General features: G+C 45.0%; 3 protein-coding genes across 8 annotated transcripts in view; 1 reads left to right on the top strand and 2 right to left on the bottom strand.

Annotated features, from left to right (window-relative positions):
• Positions 1-26,336, bottom strand: part of LOC128418423 (interferon-inducible GTPase 5-like) — a 133,923-nt gene that overhangs the window by 12,471 nt on the left and 95,116 nt on the right. The window lies entirely within an intron of this gene.
• LOC128418440 (interferon-inducible GTPase 5-like) lies at positions 11,645-15,645 on the bottom strand. Its single transcript, XM_053398112.1, has 2 exons — positions 15,599-15,645; positions 11,645-13,618 (listed from the first exon to the last, which is right to left on the bottom strand). The coding sequence occupies exon 2, from the start codon at positions 13,600-13,602 to the stop codon at positions 12,445-12,447; it is 1,158 nt and encodes a 385-aa protein (XP_053254087.1). The 5' UTR covers positions 13,603-13,618; positions 15,599-15,645; the 3' UTR covers positions 11,645-12,444.
• Positions 22,295-26,336, top strand: part of LOC128418415 (interferon-inducible GTPase 5-like) — a 175,179-nt gene continuing 171,137 nt past the window's right edge. For 3 of the 5 annotated variants that reach the window (XR_008331697.1, XM_053398064.1, XM_053398063.1), the window contains exon 1: positions 22,295-22,416. The gene's annotated coding sequence lies outside the window, so the exon portion shown is untranslated. Of the gene's footprint in view, positions 22,417-24,368; positions 24,504-25,729; positions 25,854-26,336 lie in introns of all 5 variants that reach the window. The other 2 variants (XM_053398060.1, XM_053398061.1) reach the window with 2 other exon arrangements.

Here is a 26,336-nt window from a genome sequence, read left to right as displayed (position 1 = left end):
CCAAAAAGGTGCGATGGCTGCCTTTCGAGTATTGCAACCGGGCTGTTGTGTGACCTGCCACAGGAGTCATGGAAGAGGATGTAGCTGCAAAGAGAAATCAGACTTTGGTCACCTTGTCTTGTGCTTTTGAACTATCGACCTATTGTATGGAAGTTGGCAGCAGGACAGTGAAAATGGATTCTATGTGCCCTAATGGTGGCCGAGAGACTGATACGGGTGAATTGGAAGAATGGAAATACATTTCCCCTTAATCAATGGCTTGACAACATTAGCAACATAGGAACAGACAGCTTTCAGATGCAGGCTTTTCTTGGATAAATACAATGAATGAGTTTACAGTGGTGAGTGAGAAGTCACCTGACATTCAGAAGACATCTTAAGGCAGCCTTGTTCAGGGAAGTTTTTAATGTATGATATTTTAGTGTTTTTTGGTTTCTATGGAAGCTGCCCAGAGTGGCTGGGGAAACCCAGCCAGATGGGCGGGGTACAAATAAATTATTATTATTATTATTATTATTATTATTATTATTATTATTATTATTATGTTATTTAATTAAAATTGTATTAATTTGGTATCAATGTGTAATCAATTGTGAAAATTGGGTTGTAATTTGGAAAATCAATAAAAATAATTGACAAAAAATGGAATGAGTTTACACAGAATATACTAGGTTATTGACAATTTTGTGGGGGTTTTTTTGGGGGGGGTTATTGATCTTATTTAGATTTTCCATATTGTGATCGTTTTTGTGAACCGCCCTGAGACCTCCAGGTATAGGGTGGTATATAAATTCATTCATTCATTCATTCATCCATAAATATTAGGACAATAAGAATACAGTGGTACCTTGGGTTAAGAACTTAATTTGTTTCGGAGGTGCGTTCTTAACCTGAAACTGCTCTCAACCTGAAGCACCACTTTAGCTAATGGGGCCTCCCTCTGCCACCGCACCGCTGGAGCACGATTTCTGTTCTCATCCTGAAGCAAAGTTCTTAACCCGAGGTACTATTTCTGGGTTAGCGGAGTCTGTAACCTGAAGCGTCTAACCTGAAGCATCTGTAACCCGAGGTACCACTGTATTCACAACTGTATATTAATGTATGATAATGCAACAGTATTTTTTTCATTTTCACTCACTTTTTTCTTTCTTTTTTCTCATTCTATGTTTTTTTATAAATGAAATTATTATTATTATTATTATTATTATTATTATTATTATTATTATTATTATTCCTCCAAGGTGCTCAAGGTGACATACATAGCTCTCTCCCTCTCCATATTATCTTCACAACAACCCTTTGAGGTAGCTCAGGCTGAGAGGTGGTGACCAGCCCAAGGTCAGGGAGCGTCATTGCTGAGTAGGGATTTCAACCCAGCTTTCCCAGTTCCTGGTCCAACACTCCGCTAACTGAAAATCCTGGGGATCGCACCCGTACATTCTGCATGCACAGCAGAAGCTCTATCAGCTCTATCACTGAGCTACAGCAGTCCTTCCCTAGGAAGAGAGATTGGTGGTTAAACAACTCTCTTTTGTTGTTGTTGTTAAAGATTAAAATCAATGGGAGGTTTTATTCCATCGTGAAAAGCAGGCATAGTTGGAGTGGGGAGAATTTCAACCAGGGTCACAGCAGGAGCCAAGGGGTTAAGGCCATCGTTCCTGCCAGGCCACAGTCTCGGTCTGACTCAGGGGTCCATAGCACTGGCTGCTTAATGAAAAATCAGCGACAGAACCCTAAAGAATGTGTGTTTAGTTGGGCCTTAGGGGGAGCCGGCCTTCCCCACCAGGCGCCACTCCTCCCAGGTGTATCCGTGATGCAATAATTTTGTGCGAGTCGTGACCTCGATTGTGCAAACTGGGCCTGGTTGGCAGAGCTGTCCTGGCTGAATAGGGAAGGGTGCAATCTATGCTAGGAATGTTATCGTAGAGGTGGATGCCTCTGTGCTGAGGCGCACAGGTGGTTTCCCCGGGGCATATCCAGGCCTTGTGAAACAAGTCACATTCCGGAGGGAGCGGGCAGGACCTAGAACAAGGAAGAAGGAACAATAATATGGTGGACTTCGGTTATTAATGAGGGACAAGTTACAGACTTCCCTCATGCTCAACCTGTAGGTAAGTTAACAACTTATTTGCTATTCCTGAAACGGAAATGGATGGATTAGCGCTTTTCCTGGTCTGGTTTGAGTTCTTGTGCATGTTCTCTGTAGACATTTTTTTTTAAAAAAAAGCACAACTCAGACAAAAGTGTTAGCAGCATCTGTAGCTCGGTGGAGCACATGTATTCAGTGCAGAAGTTCCTAGGTTCAATCTGAAGGCAGCCCTGTTTAGGGAAGTTTTTAATGTTTGATGTTTGATCGCTTTTTAAAAATTATTATTAATATTCTGTTGGGAGCTGGTCAGAGTGGCTGGGGAAACCCAGCCAGATGGGCGGGGTATAAATATTTATTATTATTATTATTATTATTATTATTATTATTATTATTAATAATAATTTATCAGTCCCCAGGATCTTCAGGCAGACCTGTGAGAGACGCATACAGTGGTACCTCAGAAGTCGAACGGAATCCGTTCCGAAAGTCTGTTAGACTTCCAAAATGTTCAGAAACCAAAGCGTGGCTTTTGATTGGCTGAAGGAAGCTCCTGCAGCCAATCGGAAGCCACGCCGGACATTCGGGTTCCAAAGAACGTTTGCAAACCGGAACACTCACTTCTGGGTTTGCTGCGTTCGGGAGCCAAAACGTTCCAGTCGCAGGGCGTTTGGGATCCAAGGTACGACTGTATTTGAAATCCTGGAGAGCTACAGCCAGTCATTATAGACAGTGCTGAGACAGATGGACCAATGGTCTGAGATAGTATGAGGCATATTCCTATGGGCTGGGAACATCCTTCTTTTTCACTGTGGAGACACTTGTGCAAGGACACACATTTTGTATTTCATCTCGCGGGTGCAGAAGCTGCAGAACAGCCTTGGCTGAAACACAAGCCCTGAGTTGTAAACCTTTTGGGAAGGAAATGTACAGCAATCCACTGAATGTGAACACGTTTATAAGTACCATAGACTTACGTCTTCCGTTCTGAGCACCAGCTGCACCCAGGAGAACCAAGGAAAAGCAGAGGATGGGTGGAGACAGCATTGCAGGTTTTTTTTTGAAATCTCGGTGTGCAAAGCCCCACTCAAAGCTTGACGCATCAGACTACAAGAAGGGATGACCTGAGGGTGGAAGCAGAGCTGCATTGTAGTGATGATGGAGAAGGGAAAGAGAACAACCCAAGGACTTGGTGACATTGGGCTGCACCAGCCTTCTGCCCACTAGTGCAAGATCCCTTGCATTAGCAGATGGCAGAGTTTCAAGCTGGCGTAATAAAGCAATCCAACGGAACAGTTGCATGTGCGGAAGCTGGGCAATCAGTAGTGTGGCAAGTTTGGGTAATGTACTTATACTTAGCAAGCTGCCTTACACTGAGTCAGGCCATTGGTCTCTCTAGTTTAGCCTCCAGGGAGAAATCCACACCGTGATCAACTCCTGCCTGGAAACCAATGTCCCCACTGTGGAAGGACATGTGGATCCAGAATTGGCCTCCACAGGCACTTATGGACTCATTGTTAAAACCGTGTTTATGGAAGACAATCTTACTCGGCTACGAGGGATCGCTAAAGAAGAAGAAGAATTCACACCCTTTGCCCCATTCTATCTAGGAACAAATCTGAGCTTGCCTGGTCTGTCTCAAATGGGTTCCCCCCCCCCACTGCTTTCCGCAGGAAAACCTGATCTTCACTGCCGAATCAGAGCAGACAACAAGGATTTAAGGCAGGGGTCTCTTTCAGTCCTATGTGGAGATGCCAGGGAGTGAATCCATGCCCTTCTGCATGCAGGGCAGATGTCCTACTCCTGAGCTACGGCCCTTGAGTTTTCCCATCTGCAGCAATGCCCCACCTGCGCAGTAAATACAGTGGTACCTCTGGTTACGTACTTAATTCATTCTGGAGGTCCGTTCTTAACCTGAAACTGTTCTTAACCTGAAGCACCACTTTAACTAATGGGGCTTCCTGCTGCCGTCATGCTGCCACCACATGATTTCTGTTCTCATCCTGAAGCAAAGTTCTTAACCCGAGGTACTATTTCTGGGTTAGCGGAGTCTGTAACCTGAAGCATCTGTAACCTGAAGCGTATGTAACCTGAGGTACCACTGTATACTGCTAAGTGGCTTGTAACTTAGTGTTGTGTTGGACGCAGCCCATTAATATTTTCATGGATGAATCACTTCCTTTGAAGCAACATCACAATACAAAAAGAACGTCTATAATTGCCTGCCTGCATGCAAGCGGACATATTTAACAATATTGCGTATATCAAAGCAATTTCAAATCCAGTACAGATGCTGATGGGGCAAAAAAAAGAATCTCCACTTAGAAGGCTTGTTGAAAGGGGAATTGGATTTCCTTCCTCCCAAGTGAATTCATGGAGGACAAGGCTGTCCATGGACTCTAGCCACAATAACTACGTAAATTTGCCTCTGTTGGAGACGGGATGCCTCTGGGTGCCAGCTGCTGTGGGTCGCAAGCGGGGAGAAGCTTGTGGGCTGCATGAGGGACTGCATGCTGAAATTCCTGCATTGCAGGGGGTTGGACTAGATGACCCTGGGGGGTCTCTTTCAACTATGATTTTCCTGAGCATCTTTGCCACTGTGAGAGCAGGATGCTGGACTAGGCAGGCTGGTCGCCTGAACCAGCAGGTGACTGGTAATGACAATAAGAAAAACACACAACCATAATAAAACCACAATTAAAGGCAATGGCTAAAAAACTCTGTCAGCATTACGGACAGATGAAGCTGTCTCTTTTGGTTTCTCTCTGTTTCTCGTTTCTCTGATCTTCAGTTCTCCACATTCCCAAAGCATTTTTTGTTTTTCTTTAAGCCCTCTGGAAAGTTCACGTACAAATAAAATTCCTGCCCACAAGAACCACATTTTTGTTTGCACATTCTAACATGTACGTTTTTGCAAGCAATTCCCCACCCCCACCCCTTTGCATATTCTTTGTAGGCAAAACTTTTGTTACCATCTTCCTTCTTTGCTTTGCTACTGCTTCCCCCTGAAGTGAGAGGAGAGACACTGGACCATTTCTAGAGGAAATCGGACTCACCCGCCACTGTTTTGCAACAGCTGGTCTCGACACCAGACTTCTGGGTGGAGTGGGTTGGTTAAAGAGGGAAGATTGATGGGTTGATTTTTGGACTAGAGGAAGGTTGAGGTTTTGTTTATCTGTTAATTAATGGGTCTGGTTATTGCTTTGTTCATTATTTGAGTATTTTTAAAAAATGGATTCCATGTTTATATGGAATATTAATGTATTAATGCCTTACGTGATTCCCCCCTCAAGGTATTATGTACTGTATATCTTTTTTTTTGCTTTAAGTCACTTGGAGACCTTTGGGTGACAAGAAACTGAGAATGAATGAATTTCTGCATGCGTTGTTTGGTTGGAAAACTGCACACTGCAACATTCAGAGATATCCAAATTTTGAATGAATATTGGTTTGAGAAGTACAAATCGGGTAGTTTCTTATTAAAATACAGTGGTATCTCAGGTTACATATGCTTCAGGTTACATAAGCTTCAGGTTACAGACTCCGCTAACCCAGAAATATTACCTCGGGTTAAGAACTTTGCTTCAGGATGAGAACAGAAATCGCGCTCCGGTGGCGCGGCAGCAGCAGGAGGCCCCATTAGCTAAAGTGGTGCTTCGGGTTAAGAACAGTTTCAGGTTAAGAACGGAAACAGTTTCAGGTTAAGAATGTGTTTGAGATAAGGACAATTGGCCATAAATCAGCGGCAGGGAGGAAAGTAGTCTACCAGCTGCAGGAATAGAAGTTTCTGGATTAACTATCTGTAGTCTGGATTCAGAGTGTCCTTCCTAGGCTAGCTGGGGAAAATGGCAAAGATGGATTGTTTACTGGAAGCCGAATCACAGGACAGAGCGGTGCAGTGACTTTTGGAAACACTGGGATAACCGCTTCTCCCAGGGTGTGTGGAAACCATCAATAGTTGCAGGAATAAAGGATTCAACACCATATGTGAACGGGAAAATATCATGGAGGGAAACTGTCACACGCAGGAAAGAATAAGGATTACAGTTAGAATTCTTCACTTGAAATATACCATCGCAAATAGAAATCACAACTGTAGCTGTTAAATAAGGAATTATTATATCTGAAAGGAATGGAATGGAAATTATTAAAATTTTGGAACGCAGAAAAAATGTAGAAGAATGAAGCCATCAGATCTAGCGTGTGAGAGGGCCAGTTTAATTAAATTGTATAATTTGACATTTGAATAATTGGCATTAATAATTATATTAATTGGATAAAATTGGTATTACTATAATGAGGCTGCTGTTGGAACGATATTGGAAAATCAATAATAATAATAATAATATCTACATAAGAAATGTATTTTCCGAAACTGATAAATAAAGTAAGTTACGAAAGAAAAAAACACTGCAGTACAAGACTTAGCTTTTCTAGAACTATTTCCAGATTGAATTTTAACAAAATGTCCAGAATTAACATTTTCAGTTCTGAATGTCTAACAGCTGCCCTGTTTCAAATATGTATGAAATTCCATTTATTCTAAGGCTGCCAGAGGCAGGATAACGGGCATATATTTGTCAGACCTAACAAGGTTTTACTTACTGAATTCAAAGAATGGCTTACCTGGCAGTTGTTCCTGAGAATCCCAGTGACTTTGTTCTTCTGTGGCAGGTAAGAAATATGGAGTGACCACCAGGTCACTCTGTATGCCCTAAACTTCATTCGTTATTGAAAGAGTGATAAGTTTCTTTTGGGAGATGAGAGCAGTTTCTGAGGCGGCACCCTCTCATTCTAACATTAAAAGAGGCATTGTGCAATTTGAAAAGGCTTTCCTGGTCAGTGAGGTCACAAAGCTGCAATTGGGAAACTGACGGTGCTTACCTCTGTTTCACCTGAGAGGAATCCCTCCCTATTTCATGCCTTGTTCAGCAGCCTTCATTGTTTGCAAAGGTTGATGTCTCATAGGATCAAAGAGTTGGAAGGGACTGTGAGGATCATCTTGTCCAACTCCCTGCAATGCAGGAATATGCAACTGGTCCATACAGGGAACGAACCTGCAACCTTGGTGTTGTCAGTAAAAACCCATGCATGTAGGCTTTGTGGTTGGTTTCTGACTAAAAAGGACTTTTGGCTGCATATGGTGCATGTTTTTCCTATTTTCCTTTTAGATGCTGATTTTCTTCTTTGTTTTGTGGTCGTACCTTGGTTTTCAAACAGCTTAGTTCTCGAACATTCCGGCTCCCGAACGCCACAAGCCCGAACGCCACAAGTGACTGTTCTGGTTTGCGAACTATTTTTGGAAGCCAAACATCCGATGGGGCTTCTGCGGCAGGAGTTTTCTGCAGCCAACCAGAAGCCTCGCCTTGGTTTCTGAACATTTTGGAAGCCAAATGGAATTCCAGAACAGATTCCATTCGACTTCCAAGGTACGACAGTACTGCATGTCAAAACTCAATAAAAACAATTTAATTTACAATGAAAATGCAAATGAATACATCATCAAATCAATGCACTAAAAACAAGATATTGCAATCCAAATAATTCACTTTGGCAATATAGACATGCCATTTCAAATTCATTATAAAATAACCATTAGAACATATCAGTTAATATAAATTAAACACAAGAAATTCCAGTAGAAATCACATATTAAGAATAAAAAAAGGAGCCACTGTATCAGTTAGATTTCCTGCCATAGGTCTAAAACAGAATCAGGCAAGTCCAGGTGGAAAAGTCGAAACTAGAGACAGAATTGTTAGAACCAAAGACAAAGCTGTTATCTAGAATGTATAACTTGCTGCTTATGTGGAATTTACAGGATGAGACAGTTAAATCTGCTATGATTAAATGGGCACAGGATGTTGGACACAACATTATGTTTGAAGACTGGGAAAGGTTATGGAACACCGGAATGAAATTCACGGCCAGTACGGCCTTGAAGGAAAACATTATGAAAATGATATACCAGTGGTACATGACCCCAGTCAAGTTAGCTAAGATACATCACCTGTCTGACAATAAATGTTGGAAGTGTAAGGAAGCAGAGGGGACTTTCTTTCACCTCTGGTGGACATGCCCAAAGGTTAAGGCTTTCTGGGAAATGATTTACAATGAGTTGAAAAAGGTATTTAGGTATACCTTTCCCAAGAAACCAGAGGCCTTCCTGTTGGGCATGGTAGACCAGAAAGTGTTAAAGAAGGACAGAACTTTGTTTATGTATGCTAGTACAGCAGCAAGAATACTCATCGCAAAGAACTGGAAGACACAAGATTTACCCACGCTGGAGGAATGGCAGATGCAGTTGATGGACTACATGGAGATAGCTGAACTGACCGGCAGAATCCGAGATTTGGATGTAGAAACAATTGAGGTGGACTGGAAAAAGTTTAAAGACTACTTGCAAAAGTATTACAAACTGTATGAATCTTAAGACGGTGCATGATTTGGAAATGATACGCTTTAGCAATTATGATTAAGTAAATAGTAAACTAAGTGATAAAAGAGAAAAGGAGATAATATGAAATTGAACATGTTACGTTTATTTTAAAGGTATAAAAATTGTGACATAATACATTGAATATAGATACATAACATGTAAAAGTTACAATAAGGTATGACATAAGGTAACAAATTGCTGACATTGTTAATATAAAGAACGCAGAATCGGAAGGGGTGGGGAAGTCCAAGTTGGGATTTTTGTTAAAAAAAAAAAAAAATGGTTTCTTGTAAACTCCTTATTTGTTTGTAATGTATAAAATTTGGAAAGAAACGTAATAAAAAATATTATAAAAAAAAAAAATAAAACAGAATCAGGCAAGGGTCTTAGCTGGTCAGATCTTGTCATAATCTTTTGTCCTTGCTGAAAAGCAGCAGGCTTATATTTCTCAATAAATGAGAGAGAAGGCATTTGTTGTCCATCAAAGCATGATATGTTTGCTGGAAGGAATTCATATACTCACTCTGGATGATTCATGGCTGAGTTCTAGGTGTCATTGGGTTCTGCGGAATGAATTAGGCATATGCAACTGATCCCTCCTTGAAGCAGGCAGTACACTGGCATCAGCATGGCTTTGGGGAAGGCTTCTCACTGCTTAGCCAAATTGCAAACATTAGTTCCAGGGCATGAATCAAGTTCCAGTTGAACAACTTGCTGGAAGCAATTGCAGATCGATCAGGGGGCTGGGGATGTCTGTGTGAGGGGGGGGGGAGGCGAGGATGGAGAGATGGGGTAGGAAGGGAAGGAGGGAGATCTAAAAACTCCTTTTTTGAGGTCAAAAAGAAGCACGACACAAAACTGTAGAAGAAAGTCAGCTGGAGTGCAAAATGCTTACATGCAAAATATGCAAAAGTTAATATGTCACATTGCTGTGTGTGTGTGTGTGTGTGTGTGTAGTGAAAGTGCTTATTTTTAAGCAGTAAAGGCAAAGGACCCCTGGACAGTTAAGTCCAGTCAAAGGCGACTATGGGGTTGCAGCGCTCATCTCACTTTCAGGCCAAGGGAGCCGGCATTTGTCCACAGACAGCTTTTCTGGGTCATGCTGCCAACATAACTAAACTGCTACTGGCACAACAGAACACTGTGACGGAAACCAAGAGTGCATGGAAACGCCATTTGCCTTCCTGCCGCAGCAGTACCTATTTATCTACTTGCACTGGCATGCTTTCACACTGTGAGGTTAGCAGGAGCTGGGACAGAGCAATGGGAGCTCACCAGCAAAAGGTTAATATATATCATTAAAACAACTCTTCATGTATGCAACATTAACCCTGCCCTTGCAGGTACCTGCAGTGCCCAATCAAGTTGTGTATCCACAGCAGTGACTAGAGGAGGAACGCCCACTGGGAAGATTGCAGAAAGAGAAATGAAAAATGCCTGTTGCTGCTGCCCCTTCTGACCTCTTTTTCAGAACATCTCTGGAGGCACTGCTGACCCGCCTTTGTGCTCCAGAGATGTTCTGAAAAAGAGGTCAGAAGGGGCAGCAGCAACAGGTATTTTTCATTTCCCCACAGGGGTTGTGCTTGTGCAAGGTGGGTGCTAAAATTAGAATGCTTATATTTAGCTTGCAATAAAACTTTCAAAAGACATTAAGCGGAAACGCCTCTTTGGGTTGCAACAAGATTTCCTCTTGGCCCTGGCATGGTTCCTGAGCCTTTATCGTCACCGTATATAATCTATAAATTACCTAATACTATGTGTCATTGCAGAATAAGTTTTAAAAAGCAGATCCCTGCCTGCAGGTAAGCAATGTGCCTACAGATCTTCCTGGGACTTTGCCACGCATTGTGCAGTGCAGTTTAATTCGTACCATTTACAGTGTTCTTTCTGTAAACAAAAACAAGCAGCCATTTTGACCCCCCACAATGAAACAAATGGTTGAAACTCCCCATTGCCAACCATGAATAGAGTGATAAATTGTGGGAGGGGTGGTTTAGTTCTGTCCTAATCCCACGGTATAGTAGTATTTCACCTCAGCCTTCCCAAAGCAAGTAATGCTTCAGAGGTTTTGGACTACAACTCCCATCAGCTCTAGCCAGCATGGCCAATGAAGCCCAAAACATCTGGAAGGCATCAGTTTGAGGAAGGCTGTAGGGATCTTCCAGACGTCCTTTTTATTGAGCATTCATATCTGAGCTCATATTGGGGTGATTATACGTGATCCCACTTTCTATCCCCTTTGCATCTGCAAATGTTTTGGGATGGTCATTCTGCTTCGTTTGCAATAGGCACAGACTCCTTGTTTCCTGCTAAAGCCCAGCAACTTTTTCATAGCACAAATGTTGATGGGTGTGTGTGTTGCCCACTTTTGTCACACTACAGATCAAGAGTGACCTTCCAGATGGCAATAATAACCGAGTGACATTGGGGAAATGTTGCAGAACTATTAATAGAGTGGCATGGTATGTGGATGGCCCACTATAAACCACCCACTCATGCATTATTACTGTGTCGATGACATGTTGTCTCAAGGCAAATCTAAAAAAATGTAGTATAAACACTGACAACTGGGGAACACTGGCCTGCGAGCGCTCCAGTTGGAGAACAGCCTTTACCAAAGGTGTCATGGGCTTTGAAGACACTCGAACTCAGGACGCAAGGGAGAAACATGCTAAGAGAAAGGCACGCTTGGCAAATCCACACTGTGATCAACTCCCACCTGGAAACCAATGTCCCCACTGTGGAAGGACGTGTGGATCCAGAAGTGGCCTCCACAGTCACCTACGGACTCACTGGTACAACCATGTTTATGGAAGACAACCTTACTCGGCTACGAGTGATTGCCAAAGAAGGAGGGGTGGGGTGTCTAGATAATTCACAATATTTCTTATTTATGAGACTTTTATGGAAAACTGAAAGCTGATTAGTTAGGGTGGCCATATTTCAAAAGGAGAAAATCCAAACACAAAAGTGTATGGCTTTTTCTCCCCCCAAAAAGCTACACTTCTGACATGGGCTGCCATACATCTGGATTTTGCTGGACATTTCTAAAATTATTAGAGGGACCATGTGAAAGCAGTGTTGATTATAACACAAACGTCCTGGCAGTAGCAAGGAGATTAATTTAACCAATTAGTTTATTTCATGAAAACTTATACACTGCTTGATTCTAATAAAACCTCAAAGAGGTTTGCAAAGAGATAAACCAATAAACAATTACAGTTGTGCTTTAAGATATGCAAGAGTTAAAAGACTAGAACAGATTAAAATTACCTCAACTTTCTATTTCACAAATGTGGAGGCTCCTGTCTAGCTGAATGCCCTCCTTCAGTTTGAGTGTGTATGAAGGAAAGCAAATTTTGAAATAGATGTTGCATGGTACTTGTGATATAGAGCTAACTCCTGTTCCTAAAGAAAAAAAGCAAATGCAATATATATATATATATATCTAGAAAGAGAGAGAGAGAGAGGGAGAGAAAGAATGCTGCAGCCTGCATAAATTATAACTTGAGACCATCCTTGCAAGCAGGTTCACAGAGGTCACTAGTTTTTTCTAGTCTGACATCATATACAGAGCAATTCATTAGTGGACTGAAAGAATTATGAATAGGAAAAAGTCCATTTGCCCCAAAGTCTCCTTTTGGCATTGGTCTTAATTCTTATACATTGGATAGAGATACTAATTTTAAAAAGTAACTGAAGGGGTATTATGCTGGCATTCAGATTATTTCACTTAGGGTTGTTTTTTTTTTAAAATGAGACCCCTAAGAATTATGGAATTTTTAAAATAAAAAAACCTGATCATCTGATTATTATTGTTTTAATGTCTTTTGGTGGTGGTTGTTTTAAAAATGGAAACGTATAATTCACCAGATACTATATATCAAGCACTTAGTCATCATGGCACATCTGTTTGCTGCTAAATGGACTTTTTCCCCTCTGCCTCAAGAGCTTTGGACAAAACCCTCTGGGTGTCATCAGCAGCACCCGATATGCAATTCTGCATCATGAAGTAGGTGCGAAGAAGCGAAATCCCAACGGACAGAAGGCAGCCAAAGATGGGGAAATGCTCCCAGCGGTGATATTCATAAGCCATCACTGAGAGTCCCACCAAGTCGGGCAGCACCCATAAAATGGCAGAGAAGATTCCCAGCGACTGCATTGCTGCTTTAAGGGCTGTGCTTGTCTTTCCAACACACTGGGCCAGAGCTGCAAGGGATCGATCGTCCAGGCCAAAGTCCAGGAAGCACCAGGAGCGGAACTTACTAAACAGAAATATAGGGAGAAGGAAGGGAACTGGGCTTCCAAGAGCGACCAGCAAACAAAGCCTTTTGGTCCAAATCTTCTCCTTCACAGTGGTTTTCTTTTTCTCTAAGATAGGCAGGCAGATGCTAGGGAAGCGGAGCAGAAAGGCTTGCCTCTTCAGCTGCAAGAGATCGTTCTTCAGCGTTTCCTGCAGGAGGGGGAAGTCAAAGCAGTCGGCTTCCCAGTTGGAGACGATGAAGACTTGTGGGTCCCTCACTCCTTCTCTTACCAAGCACTCTTTGCAGTCCTCCTGGATGTGCATGAGGACCTTCTTCTCATTGTAGTCAGATGGCTGTTGCCTCTTGGCGGCCAACAGGTCCAGGTCTGCTTTGGTGCGCACAAAGTAGAAGCTCTTGCCCATATCTTGGATCTCACGGACCAGGTCAGAATGGGCGGAGCGGAAGCGCTGGGAGCCGACGATGACGAAGAAATCAAAGTGATTCAAATCGACCTTCTTCTCAAATTTGTCCTCTCCAAAGGTTGGCGTTCCCCTTCCAGGGTGGTCCCAAAGGATCACTTGCGGAAGTGTCGGGTGTGGGTAATCCTTGACTTGGACTGTCGTCATCTGTATGCCAGTCGCAGCGGCACGTGGGTCATCGACCCGAAGACCCAGCATGGCATTTATGAAGGAGGACTTCCCGGAGCCGGGCTCTCCTACTACGGCAATGTTGAGTGGAGTGCTGTTGAAAAAGTGCAGTGGTTTTGCCAGCACGTGTGACATAGCGTCTGCCAATTGGCCCTGAGAAATGGCTACCTCAAAGTCTTCCACCATTGTGGATCTTGATGCACTGAAGAGAAAGGAAGCAGGAAAATGTTAAGCGACCGGCCTAACTAGAAGCATTTAACAAGAGTGGCATGCCCTCCGTAAAATTTCCAGTGTCGCCAATATTATTATCATTTGCCAAGCAACAAAGCTTTACAGGTAGAAGGTATAAATCCCATCACATTCCATAATTTAGAAGTTAGAGCAAGGATAAAGTGCCCAAAGGTCATGGGACGTTAGGAGCTGGAGTTGGTGAGCAATAAAACACCCCTTTTCAGTGAAGTTAACTCTTTACTCAAAGAAAACCAAACAGCGCAGGCCAAGTGAACACAAGTACACCACAAGGGGGAGATTCCCTGTCTCTACTCTGCCTCTTGACCCCCCTCCACTTCTGCCTCTGATTCTGGACCGCTCTCTGCCACAGACTCTTCCTGCTCACTAAACCCTGTTGCCTCTTCATTTTCCGACATCTCCTCCTCCTCCCAGTCTGATCTCTCTTCTCCCTCTGACCACTCATCTCCATCCCACCCCCAATCCCTTGGCTCTGAGATTCTTCCCCTGGGGGTTCCCCAACTGGTGCCTCCCACCACTCCTCTGCTTTCATGACACAGGAGCAGAGCCCAAGAGCCCTGAATACAGAGAGGGACATGAGGAAGGGGACTCTCAGCATTTTAAGAAACTGCACTTCCTAATTTTTGATATTTTTTTTTAGGTTGGGGCGGGACGCTGTGCCCATTACAATGATGATTAAACCTTACATGTTTTTTAGAAAGATGCAACAAAGAGTTATCGGTCTGAAGGTGCAGAAGAGGAGGGTCTGGTCAAAAAGAAGAAGGGGTTGGGGCAGTTTTATTTAAGAATGTTTTAAGAGCGCATCCTACCTTTACACACTGCATGTAAATTCTGCCCCTGCTTGTCATTTAAGTCAGATGTTTTCAACCTTTTTGGGTCCCCAGCTCCTTTGACCAAGCACCTTCTTTCAGCGGCACCCCTGTGGGGCTCAGGAGCCCAGTTATGTCACCCCTTGCCTGCAGAGCTGGCAGCCTCTCATCTTTTTTCAAACAACACCCCTCCTTGTTAAGTCTTCCCTCAGCCTCCTCTCCCCTCTCCTTGGGAGTCCTCTGGGCAGCTGCTGATGCAGCCCCTGGTCTCTGATCTACTGTCCCTGCCTCTCCACAGGGGCCTGGGACTTGTCTGTCCATTCCCAGCAGCAAGGGCTGGTGGTCTGGCTGGCTGGGCTCCCTCACCCACTTGCCTGCTTACCCTGAGGCCCCGCCTCAGCTCCTGGAAACCAGCACCCCCTGGCCAGCCCCAGAGGCACCATTCACCTGGGGAGCCTGTAGCCAGGGCTGCTGCAACAAACAGCTGCGCAAGCCTATGGGAGGCAAGACCCAAGAAGGCTTCAGAGGAGGAAGGGAATGAAAGAGGGACGGAGGCCAGTGTTGCCCACGGCACCCCTGACCACCATTCAAGGCACCCCAGGGTGCCATGCCACACTGGTTGAAAACCACTGATTTAAGTAATTAATAACCAGATACACCTTATGTGTCTAAATTCTCCACCCACTTCCCCCTCCCCCAAGCTGTACATTACAGTGGTACCTTGGTTTAAAAACATAATCTGTTCCGGAGGTCTGGTTGTAAACCAAAACAGGTTTTAACCCAAGGTGCGCCTTCACCAATGGGGCCTCCCCCCCCAAATGGTTTTAATTCAATAAAAGGGACACGCACTTCCGGTTTGACATGGTTGTAACCCGAATCGGTTGTAATCCAAAGCGGTTGCAAACCAAGGCACCACTGTATCAGCTTTCCAACGAAATGGTTTCTCTTCTCAGATTGGAGGCAGCCTCCCCCCTCCTTCTTCCCAACCTGTGGAAGGACCAGACACAAATTCCTCGCCTCTTGACCCCTCAGCAAACCTTTATTTTCTTTCCCCTTCTCTCTCCCCCTCTCTGAAGTTTTTTAGCGGTGAGAGACTTTTCCTCACGCTCCTGACTGGAAATCACCTGGGGGGCTGCTGAGATTTCTTGTTGGTGTTGCTGGGAGAGGAAAGTGAGGGGGTCAAAAACCTTCGAAACAAACAAGTGCGGGGGGGGGCGGCGGAGTGCAGAGGAGGGTCCAGATTGGAAAGTTGACCGGAAGTTGGGTCCTTTCTCTCTCCCCCCCCACCCCACCATCTTCCCTTCAGGGATGGAGAGAGTGGGATGGGAGTTCTTTTCCTTCTGATCCTGGCATCCAAGGTGAGGGAGGAGTCAGGACACGAGGGGAGGGGTTAATGAATGAGGTCTCCCTCCCTCTCTCTCTCTCCCTGCTCCAGGTGTGTGTTGGGTATGCGGGCGAAGAGCAGCCTGGAAGGGAGGGTTGTGTGCACCAGTGGAGAGATCTCAGATCGCTGGTGGGGGGGGGGAGGTGGGCTGTGGGCTTTGTGTGCATGTGTGTGTGAGTGTATAGGATCTCCAACACCTCCGGCTCTGAGACCAGAAAGTTATCATTGTGGTAAAAATCAGTATGATATGGTTTGTACGTTCCATTTAGGCCTATCTGTGTATTGTTTTACAACTGAATTACATTAAAAAACACACCTGCCAACTCACATCAAAATGTCATTTTCTTTGCTGAAACCTTTTATTAAGACATAATAAATTAAATATAAAATACTGGATTTTCTGTGCGTGAGGAATTGAATGGGTGGAGGGGTGATGGAGGAGATACGGAAAGAAGAGCTACTTTCCCCGTGGTTAGGGGGCGCAATCTGGACGGTTCTGCCAGGGGCGCCAGATCACCTAGATATGGCTCTGCCTGCTTCCAAAGAGTTTCCCCCCCCCACTCTGCCAAACCCCAAAAAGGGAAAGAGGCAGGAGGCGAGAGGAGCAGGAGGACAGCCTCGTAGCAGCTGCAGAGGGAGATGTCGAATGAACACGCGTCACCGCTCGAAAGGGAGACCCGCGTTGATTTCAGAGCAGTTACTTACAACTCTTAGAGTAGCACCAGCTCTGCTTGCTCCCTGGTGATGGCATGTTATTTATTCCCTTTGCAGCGGGGAAGAAGGGCCGCCTTCTCCAACGTCATTAAGAGTAAAAATAAACGATTCTGCTGCCCCCGCCTAGCAATGAGCTCAGAGTCTCCTTTAACGAAAACACGCTCAGAAAAAAACAAAAAACACGGAAATCATCAGAGCCCCAGGAGAAATGCTCACCTCCTTACCTCCTTACCTGCTGCCAGTCCGAATTTTTTGCAGTAAAGCTCAGTTCCCTCTGCGGAGGCTTTGCTTCCTGATCTCTTAGCCTTTCCTCCGTCCAACTCTTTCTCTCTCTCTCGCTTTTATTCCTGCTCCCTCCCGGTCGTCGCGCTAAAAAAAGCAAAGAAGAAAGCGAAAGTAGGAGCGAGGACGAGGATAGCAAGAGCCGCATTCCCCGCTAGAGGGAGCTCCAAGCAGCCTGATTGACAGCGGTGCTGCTGCCTTTCCTGGGAAGGTCCCAAAGGCTCACTCGTGAAACTTGAAGCATCCGAGATGGTTAATCCTTTACCTTTGCCGTAGTTGCCTCTGTGCCAGTCTCAGCAGCTCCCGCGTTTTCTGCATTTAAGCCCCACATGGCACTGATTTCAGGGGGTTGATCTAGATGACCCTTGGGATCCCTTCCAGATCTGCAATTCTACAATCCTGTGACTTTCCAGAGCTCGGCTCTCCTACCAGTGGCGTAGCGTGGGGGGTGCCAGGGGTGCCGGCCGCACCGGGCGCAACATCTGGGGGGGCGCGAGTCCAGAGGGCCCAGCCGCGTCGTGCCCTCGGCCCGCCCCTATTGTCAGAGCGGCTGGCCAGCCTCCGCCTGCTCCTACCTTGCCCACCCGAGGACTGCGGCAGCGCCCGCCCCCGTGGCCACCTACCCTCGCCTCGCCCATTGGCTTGCCTCCCTTGGCCCCGCCTCTCTCCGATGGCCGCGGGGGTGTCCTGCTCGGCGCCGGGGCCTTTTTTCAGGAGGTAGGGAGGCTGGACGGGGAGGTGGGGTCAGAAGCGGGCAGAGAAGGAGGGGAGCTCGTAGCCAAAAGGGCTGCGCCGGCCGGCAAAGGGCCGGGGAAAGTTTGGAGAGGAGAAACGCACCGTCATGATTTCCCGGTGGAAGCGGCAGGATTAGGGATGGCGAAGCGTAATTACGCATGAATTTCGCTGGGTGAGAGCTTCGGGGATCAATCGGCGGAAATGGGAATCAATTGGAATATGAGAGAGAGAGAGGGACCATCATTCATAGGCATAGATTTGTAGGGTTAGGGGGCGCAAATCCACGGGTTAGGGGGCGCAAATTACTTGCCTTGCCCCGGGTGCTGACAACCCACGCTACGCCACTGTCTCCTACTACTGCCGTGTAGATTGGAGTCTTTGCAAAGGACGGAAGAAATTTCAGGAGCAGCGCGAAATATTTTGGCATCTGCAAAGAAGAAAACAGGACGGGTTCTATCGCCCGTCTCAACTGCTTTGAGGTTTTATTGCAATTAAGTAGGACATAAATGCTGCGAAATAAACAGTGTTGTTCCACAATCCTTCCTTCATAGCGTGGATGCCTGCAGCTCATGATCTCGTTGATCTAACAGTGGCAACATTTGTACCATGATGTATTTATTGCTTTAAAAACCTCTTCCAACAAAGCTTTATGTATAGAATGAGTCAGTGCCCATCATACTTTCTAACCCCTATTAACCAGGGCCAGTGAGAACAATCATGCAGGCAGGATAAAATCTGCCACTCACTCCTGATATTTGGGTAGATCTTCTGTAATTCAGAGGAGAGCTTTTAGTGTGAATTCCCCCGTTCTGTGGAATAGCATACCTGCAGAGATACAACAGGAACCTGCTACCGGCACTTTCTGGAAACAACTGAAGATGTTTTCATTCCGACAAGTTTTCCCAGGCGGATGAATAGGTTGCTGCCATGAGTGTCTATTTAGCATTGTTTGAAAACATATTTACTCTTTCCCCTGTGTTGTTTTAAATGCTTTTCAGCTGTGTTCATTGCATTTTGTACACTGCTTTTTGAGGATGATAATAATAACAATTATAATCATAATAAATAGAAGTCCTGGTGAATTTTCCTGAGAACTTTTAAAAAAAGGAAATAGCCAACAGATAGGGAGATGTGAGGAGCTGAACTTAAATATTGGAAAAATGAGAAACTGAGAGAAACTGAAAATAATAAATTTGCCCACTTCTTTCAGGAGATTTCCCCCTACGCTGAAGGAAATACATGCTGACATTCCCCCTTCTACACAAATATTACAGGGGCAGGAGTCCCTGTCCTCTTTTTCATCTCATCTCCCCCTCATGTCCTCTAAAATCTGCTCTGGAAGGTTGCTCCCAGCTGGGAAGGTGTGCAAGTGATTCGCTTAGGTGAGGAGAAAACATGATGCAGACAGTGATGTTGAAGCTGGAAGCTCCTCATATCCTTCAGAAGAAGGATATTGACAAGCTGGAACTTGTACAGAGGAGGGCGACCAAGATGACCAAAGCTCTGGAAACCAAGCTTTATGAGGAACGGTTGAAGGAGCTGGGTATGTTTATCCTGGAAAAGAGAAGATTGAGAGGAGATACGCTAGCCATCTTCAAATATCTCAAGGGTTGTCACACAGAAGAGGGAATAAGGTTGTTTTCTTCTGCTCCGGAGGGTAGGGCCTGAACCAATGGCTTCAAATTACAAGACTGAACATGAGGAAGAAATAGTTTATTTTTTGGGAAAGTTCTAAGATACTGCAGGGTGCAGAGTGTCTATAGAGCCTGCATGAGAAGCTGGCTTTGCAAACCAGGCAGGCAGGAAGGACACCAGACTCTCCTCGGAGTGATCCTAGACTGACAGCAAAGCCTGTGTCTTATCTGACACCCTCAGCCTTAGGGGACATAATACAGGGGGCACCGGGCAATGCTCCCTTCAAGGCTTTCCATGGCCCCCAGCTTGTCCTCCAGCTTCCTGCAACCTTGGGAGCTGGAGCTCTTCACCACCCCCACCCTACGACTCCGTCTACTTACAGACTGGACAGGCAGGTAGCAGCTGCATCTGCAAAGCCAACTGAGAAGTGTCTGCAGGGGGAATTTCTTGCCCCACGCTCTGAGTGCCAGGCTATTTTAATCTGAAATCTTTTGACACACTGTACTGCGGTAAGAGTTCGGAAACCCAATCAGGACCCAGCCCAGTCCAAGAAAGGATTTACAAGGAGGAGGAGGATCTACAGCGACCCCATTAACTTTCGTTTTCTCAGAAATCACCTGTTTGAGCAGAGCTGTGTGTTGGGCAGGGGAGGGGGAGAGGGGAACTCGTAAACAGGATCCAATTTCTGCTACAAGATATTAAAAACCAAAAGGTACTTTCCCATTTCAAGGTTATGCAGGGTATACAGTTGCAAATCATCACCAGCAGAGCATTTAGTAACAAGTACATGCCTGCACCAGTTAATTAGGCTTTTGTTGGAGATAAGCTCAATGGTCCTTGGTGATTTAAAAGGGGGTTTCAGTCTCTATTCGGGGTCTCCCATCAGAAGTATGTACCATACTTTTTCGTGTATAAGACTAGGGTTTTTTTTTACCTTAAAATAATGTTTAAAAATTGGGTTCGTCTTATACACAGATAGTGCACTGTACAAATTTCTTAATTTGTAGTCCCCCCAAATAGGGGGCATCTTATACATGGGGGGCGTGTTATACATGGAAAAATGCAGTATGTCATTCCTAGATCAAAATTGGTGATACATGGTCATCACTGCTGATCTTCAGTGCACAGCTACAGCAAGGCAAGTCTGTCTGTGAGTTTATGCACATGCCTAGCCTATGGACCTTGACAATGAAACCTGACAGGTCTGAGCAGCACTACATGTGAACCAATATAACATGCTTATGAAGCTTTTCCATTCTCAGAATTTTCTGCAATGCAAATGGGTCACGTGACAAAGGATGCCCAGGAGTTCCTCAGCAGACAAGTTGGTGTTGAAAGGGCTCCCTTTAAGCAGAACAGAAGCACATGCTAATGCAATACGCTCACTGACACATACACCCCCCTCCCCTGACGGAGCCAGCCGTCACAAATGGTGCTGTTTAGCATAAAATAAAGACACAGAGAGCCAGCAATATTTTCATGGATGGAGGGCAGCTCATTCGAACTTCTTCTCTCCTCTCCGGTATCTTTTATTATCCTTTGTTCTCTCCAGCCGCATGGCCGTTTGCCAATGCCTCACGTTACCTCATCCGGTCAAGGCTTTTATTACACACATCACCATATAGGGTCATCACTGCCCAGAGGAAACACAACTTCATTTAAGGTCAATACATTCCAATACATTGTAAAGCTCGGAGTGCTGGTCAGCCGAGGTCAGGGGGCACCTTGCAATATTACAAGCCTCTGCTATGGCTTTATGACTCCCACACTCCCCGTCTATTTTGACGCAAATAACAAGTGAGGTCTATGCAGAGACAGGGTTGGAAGAAAGAACTTGACACACTTCAGACAGGAGGCAGAACCTTGTTGTCATTGCATTCTTACACTGTCTCCCAGCTCCATCTGGTACGCAGGCTGAGACCCTACCTGCCCACGGACTGTCTCACCAGAGTGGTGCATGCTCTAGTTATCTCCCACTTGGACTACTACAATGCGCTCTACGTGGGGCTACATTTGAAGGTGACCTGGAAACTACAACTAATCCAGAATGCGGCAGCTAGACTGCTGACTGGGAGTGGCTGCCGAGACAATATAACACCTGTCCTGAAAGACCTACACTGGCTCCCATTACGTTTCCGAGCACAATTCAAAGTGTAGGTGCTGACCTTTAAAGCCCTAAATGGCCTCGCCTCAGTATACCTGAAGGAGCCTCTCCACCCCCATCTCCACTGAGGTCCAGCTCCGAGGGCCTTCTGGCCGTTCCTTCACTGCGAGAGGCCAAGTTACTGTGGAATGCCTTTCCATCAGGTGTCAAGGAAATAAACAACTATCTGACTTTTAGAAGACATCTGAAGGCAGCCCTGTTTAGGGAAGATTTTAACGTCTAATGCTTTGCAATTTTTTATGTGCTGTAAGCCTCCCAGAGCCAGATGGGTGTATAAATAATAATAAATAATAAATAATAAATAATAAATAATAAATAATAAATAATAAATAATAAATAATAAATAATAATTAGTAGTATTAGTATTATTATTACATCTGATGTATTGCAGATGCAGGTCTGGTTGTGCAGCCATGGACATCACATGCCTTGATCAGCCACATTTTCCTCGTAGGACTGCTCTGCTCCCCCAGCCTGCCATTTACAATCCAGCCTCTGGATTTTATCCCACATTACTCATGCTCAGAGCACACCAGCTGAAATGAATGTACCTGATTAACTGGAAGGTTAAAAAATAATAATGAAAATTTCTACGGTCTGTTGCAAATATTCTACACTGCAGTAGTAGGAAGGCCAGGTTCTGGGTAGTCCTCTTCCATCAATGCCCCGCTGCTTAAGTGCAGAAAACTCAGATGCTGCTGAGACTGGCACAGAGGCAACAACAGTAAAGGATTACTTCCATGGGATGCTTCCACAGGTGATCCTTTGGGACTTTCCAGAAAAGGCAGCATCCCCGCTGGCAATCGGGCTGCTTGGACTCTGGCCAGGAATGCGGCTTCGGCTATTTGTTGCGATCTTATCTCATCCTCGCTGGTTACCTTCGCTTTCTTTTTTGCTTTTAGGAGGGAGAGAGGGTATAAAAGGGAGACAGAGGGAGAGAGCAGGACGGAGAAAAGCGCGAGAAACCTCGAAGCAAAACCTCCGAGAAGAGGACTGAGCTTGGCTGCAAAAAATCGGTCCGGCAGTAGGTAAGGAGTTGAACTTTTCTCCTGGGTCTAGAATGATTTCCGTTTCTTTTTCAGCTTGTTTGCGTTAAAGGAGATTCTGAGGTTCTTGCTTGGTGGGGGCGGCAGAAAAAATTGTTGTTGCTGGTTGGTTGGGTTTTTTTTTTACCTTTTACTTCTTTTTTTAAGCCTTTTTTCCTTTTTATTGTTATTATATTAATTATATTATCGCTATTGTGATATTATATTATATTATCATATCGTATTATATCCAGAGGTTTTTTCCTAAAAAATGTTTAGGGGTACTCTCATTTGACCATTCAAAACCAATATATTATAGTTAAAATCGGGAAAAATAAATACAGTAAATGGTCAGAAGTGCAAAGAACATGCATTAACTCATATTACACAGCTCACAGCTCACAGTAACTTCCACATTGGCATGAGGTTGTGTGCACTAACATCTTCCTGATGCCCTTTTCCCCTGCAGCAAAGGGAATAAATGACATGCCACAAGTAGCTAGTGCTACTTTTAGAGTTTTAAGTAACAGCCCTGAAGCCAATGTCTCCCTTTCGCGTGTTAATTCAATATATCCCTCTGCACAGCGCCCCCCCTTGATGGGTATTATTCCTGAAAGAAAACAGCAGGACCACAGCTGCGCCCCAGCACTTGCTGACCTGCAAAAATGGTATCTGTGAGCTACTTCTGATTAGAGAAACTGCATGGCAAGGGTTCAAGGCAGGGCAGAAGATGCTGGAGCTTCTCTCGGTTCTGGGTTGGTGCTGCCTAATGAGCCTGGATAGCTCAGTGGGTTAGACCGTGGTGCTGATAACGCCAAGGTTGCAGGTCCCTGTATGGACCAGCTGCATATTCCTGCATTGCAGGGGGTTGGACTAGATGACCCTCAGGGTCCCTTCCAACTCTACAATACTATGTTTCTACGACTTTCCCAAGTCGCCCTTTCGGGGCTTTCCGTATCCTTCCATGACTGTGGTACGAAATATGAAACTTCCCTTCTCCATGCACCTTAGTCCTGCTGCAAAATCGCCTCCCCATATCAATTAAATCAGACAGACAGACAAAACTCCACTGATAACACCCCACACTTAAGTATCATGCAGTTATTTCCTCGGATGTCTTTAGTTCTAAAAAGGATTTTATGCTCTTTTTTCCTTTAGCTGTATTTCATTTATTTATTCATTATATTTATATAGCTTTCAGGACAAGATAATGTTGCTGATAACGGGTTGTCTTCAACTAACATTTACTCAGAGTAAACCTACTGAAATTAATGAACCTTAGGCATGGTTATTAATTTCAGTGAGTCTACGCTGAGTAAAACTTAGTTGACAAGAACCCGATGTGGATATTTTCCCCAGTACCGCACTTTAAGAATATTTCTGGGCTCTTTCTGCGTCACTTATTTCGACCCCCTGACTCCTTTTTTAACACCCCCCCCCTTGGTGACGTTTCTAAAATTATTCTTTTTATTGGTGACTTATGTAAAAGTGTCAGGGCCAGACTTGGCTAGAATATACTAGGGATATGCACAGTGCATTGGCTTATTTATTTTTGAAGTGCCTTATCCAAAGTTTTAGCCAAAAAAGGAATCTTCCGTGGAGTGTGAATGCTTCCTTTAGACACATCTCTTGTGGGATGAACAATTTGAGTTCAAAAAAGATCCACACCTGACACAAATATGTTTTAAGGGTTAGGTGTGAATGCATGCACATATAGATTTCTGAGAGATCGACAACAGGCACAATTCTTCCCTTTTTTTGAAATGCTACCAACTGCTGCTCATACAACCAGGAGGGAGAGGGCATAAAAGAAAGGAAGAAAGAGAGTTGGAAGGTGAAAAGTGTTAAGAGACCTGGAAGGAGAGGGGAGGGGGAGGGAAAGTTTCAAACTCTTCAGCAATCTTACATTGTCTTCGCTTGCATCTTCGCTTTCGTACTGTATTTGCTTTTAGTAGTGTGATGAACATCAGGTAGAGGGAATAAAAGAGAGAAAGGAAGAGAGTTTGAAGGAGAAAAGTGTTAAGAAACCTGGAAGTGAAACCTCTGAGGAGTGGACTGAGCTTTGCTTCAAGAAATCGGACAGGCAGCAGGTGAGGAGCCGAATTTTCTCCTGGAACTATGATGATTTCCATTTCTTTTTGAGCTTGATTGCATTAAAGGAGACTCTGAGCTCCTTGCTGGGGGGCGGGGGGCGGGAATGGCAGAATTCTTTATTATTACTATTTTTAATGTTGGAGAAGGCTGCCCTTCTACAAAGGGAATAAATAACATGCCGTCACGGCTGAGCTAGTGCTACTATAATAACTTTAAGTAACTGCTCTGAAGCCAACACGGGTCTCCCTCTCAAACGATGCTGCGTGTTAATTTGACACATCCCTCTGCAGCTGCTATGGGGCTGCCCTCCTCCTCCTCCTCCTGGCACCTGTCTCTTTTCCTTTCCTTGGCACAATGGAGAGAGAAGCTCTTTGGAAGCTGTCACACCACATAGCTGTTGTGCCGTCCTTCATCTTTCTCTGTTCCTCTTCCCTATTTACTAAAAAGATTTGCAAATCTCCTCTGGGACCAGCAGAGTTTCCTTTTCCCTGGACTCAACTCTGTCATATATATTTTGGTGCCCAAAGTCTGTTTGTTTGCTTTTTAGAGTGCACTTGGACAAAAATGTGTAGTTGGGAGCAGTGGTGTATCATGGGTTGGCGCCACCCACAGAGAGGAGTCCTGGGCCAGGCTGCACTGAGGTCAGCCCTTCCATGCCTGCTCCACCTGTCTCTGCCCCCCCACATCTGCCCCATCCACTGTCACTCTCTACTTCACCTGTCCGTCCCCCCCCGTCCCCTGCGTTACCTGCACCTGGGTGTGTTTTGTACTAAGCTTGAATCCTAGAACAATAGGCAAGTAGGATTCTAGAATGCAACAACTGATTGGCCTGCAGGAAAAGACCAATCAGGCTCCAGGAGGTAAGCAGAATCAGCCAATCAGATGGGACTCATTGTGTAAATAATGTATATAGGAAGCATGAGATTTGGGGGGCAATTCAATCACTGTTTTACAAGCTGCAATAAAGAGCATGAAATCACTACAGGACTCTGAGTATATTTCAGGTTGTGCCCCCTAAAAACTTGTGCCCGGGACAACCACCCCGCCGACCCCCCCCCCACATTACATCACTGAGTGGATCTACCCTATGCTTCCTGTTATGGGATGCATCTCAGCCTAACTGAGAAAGACAAAGTTGGTTCAACAGCTTTCTGAGGTCTGCCCATCTCAGTGTTTTTCACTGTGGTTGCCATGAGACTTGGACAATTGCTTTGTTTTTCAGTAAAACTCTGAACTAGTTCATCTGCCATAAAGTCCAGAGAGAACAGGAGAGTGTGAGCAGCTGAAGTGAGAAGATAAACTATCCTATCATCAAACAACTGTTTGTCAAGGATCTTGAGGAGCAAGTAAGTCTTAACAGAGGTCCTTCAAAGTCTTTTCCTCCCAGCCTGCTTTCCCCTTGCTCAGGTGGCAGCCTTGTGATCCTAATGATGTTTGATCTTCTGCTGCTCTTGAGCTTTCCCCTAAGGTTTATAGCAGCATTGGGAAGCAAATGGCATGCTTCTGAAGCAGAGTTAGAAAACCTCCCTCTCTGTCTACCAAGCAGTGGCAAGAGCCCATGGGGTCTGTGGTCCTTTGCAGAATTGAGACACAGCAGAGACTTTAAGAAATTCACCTATTTACCCTATTTTCAGTCTGCACGGAGGGAGTCCAGATCTTACAGCATGCTCTTTTCAAGAAGGAATTGTCCCCCCACAGTAGTGCAGCCCCAGGGCATTTCTCCCAGTCAGCCTGCAGCCAGCCTGCAGCCATCCTGCCCAAGATGGATCCCAGTCTTTCTTCTTCCCAGCAAATCTTGCTCAAAACACTTCATTTCCTGCCGCCTCAAA

Source organism: Podarcis raffonei, chromosome 8, assembly GCF_027172205.1.
Source record: "Podarcis raffonei isolate rPodRaf1 chromosome 8, rPodRaf1.pri, whole genome shotgun sequence".
NCBI classification, from domain to species: Eukaryota; Metazoa; Chordata; class Lepidosauria; order Squamata; family Lacertidae; genus Podarcis; species Podarcis raffonei.
The sequence above is the reverse complement of the archived record's forward strand: the minus strand, read 5'-3'. Positions and strand labels throughout refer to the sequence as shown.